The sequence below is a fragment of the Octopus bimaculoides genome, chromosome 10 (assembly GCF_001194135.2).
Source record: "Octopus bimaculoides isolate UCB-OBI-ISO-001 chromosome 10, ASM119413v2, whole genome shotgun sequence".
Classification (NCBI taxonomy): Eukaryota; Metazoa; Mollusca; class Cephalopoda; order Octopoda; family Octopodidae; genus Octopus; species Octopus bimaculoides.
In genome coordinates this window covers 202,944-204,275 of record NC_068990.1, presented here as the reverse complement: position 1 = coordinate 204,275, position 1,332 = coordinate 202,944, and the positions used below count along the sequence as shown (strand labels likewise).

Sequence of the window (1,332 nt, the reverse complement as noted above, 5' to 3'; positions counted from 1 at the left end):
GATAAAGGGATACAGAGAGAGAGATAAAGGGATACAGAAAGAGATAAAGTGATACAAAGAGAGAGATAAAGTGATACAGAGGGAGAGATAAAGGGATACAGAGGGAGAGATAAAGGGATACAGAGGGAGAGATAAAGGGATACAGAGAGAGAGATAAAGGGATACAGAGGGAGAGATAAAGGGATACAGAGGGAGAGATAAAGGGATACAGAGGGAGAGATAAAGGGATACAGAGGGAGAGATAAAGGGATACAGAAAGAGAGATAAAGTGATACAAAGAGAGAGATAAAGTGATACAGAGGGAGAGATAAAGGGATACAGAGGGAGAGATAAAGGGATACAGAGAGAGAGATGACAAAATATAAAAAAGATAGAAATGGCATCAACTGACCATCATCTTCAGACTTTCTCAATTGTTTAATAGTCTTCGCAGCATCATTCTTCTTCATAATATCAATGGTTACCGGTAGAATGTGATAAACCCTTAATATCTCCATGAGCAGTGGCGTATTCTCTGACTGGCGGGCATCATGCAACCAGTCATTCATTATGTCCCAGCCACCATTAATGAGGAACCTGCAAAGATGAAAAGAGAGACCAGATCCCTTAAATTTCCACTCATAGCTAAACAGCAGATAGAAGAGGTAAAGGGTAGTGAGAGGTGGGGGAGCAATACAAGTAAAACTGGGGTAGAATTCAGAAAAAAAAACAAAAAATAAGGTGGTTAGCATCAGCCTGCATGCGCATGTGATATGGTGTGTGTATACATGTATGTAGAACAAGAGCCATGCATAAAATGCAAAGTCACCTTTCTTATCAGCACTGGATTTGGTCTTCAATGACAGCAGCAAAGCAAACATTAACAAAATTTGTTTTGCTGTTGTCTAAAAGAATAATTAAAAATTAAAAAAAAACCAATATTCACAAAAGCAAACTATTATTTATTAAAAAAAAATCTAAAACTTTGTAACTTGTGACAACATCAACAAAAGTCACTGCACCATCCACCTGCAGAGGTGCACTAGGGGAAGTGCCAACATCCCCATTCCAACTACAGAACTCACTTTTGTCAACACTCTAGCTAAAGAAGGAGTACAGCTATCACCATTTAGGAAGAACTACTTGTGGCAGTGACTTCCCAACATTTTAAAAATGAATGATACCACTTGTTTTACAAAACGTGAAAAGACACAATATAAATATTCGTTTTTAAATTAAGTATCAAACAGTTGTTAAATGGAACATATTCAAGTCTCTGTGCGCGTGAGTAAACACCAACAGTCGAAATAGGTTAATTAATGCTAATTTTAATCTGAAAACGTGACGGGGGGG

At 37.8% G+C, this 1,332-nt stretch overlaps 1 protein-coding gene across 5 annotated transcripts in view; it reads right to left on the bottom strand.

The window, feature by feature from the left end:
- Positions 1-1,332, bottom strand: part of LOC106872693 (serine/threonine-protein phosphatase 1 regulatory subunit 10) — a 158,069-nt gene that overhangs the window by 56,982 nt on the left and 99,755 nt on the right. For all 5 annotated transcript variants that reach the window (XM_014919769.2, XM_014919770.2, XM_014919771.2 and 2 more), the window contains one exon: positions 392-576. In XM_014919769.2, coding sequence (XP_014775255.1) covers positions 392-576 — 185 coding nt within the window. The remainder of the gene's footprint in view (positions 1-391; positions 577-1,332) is intronic.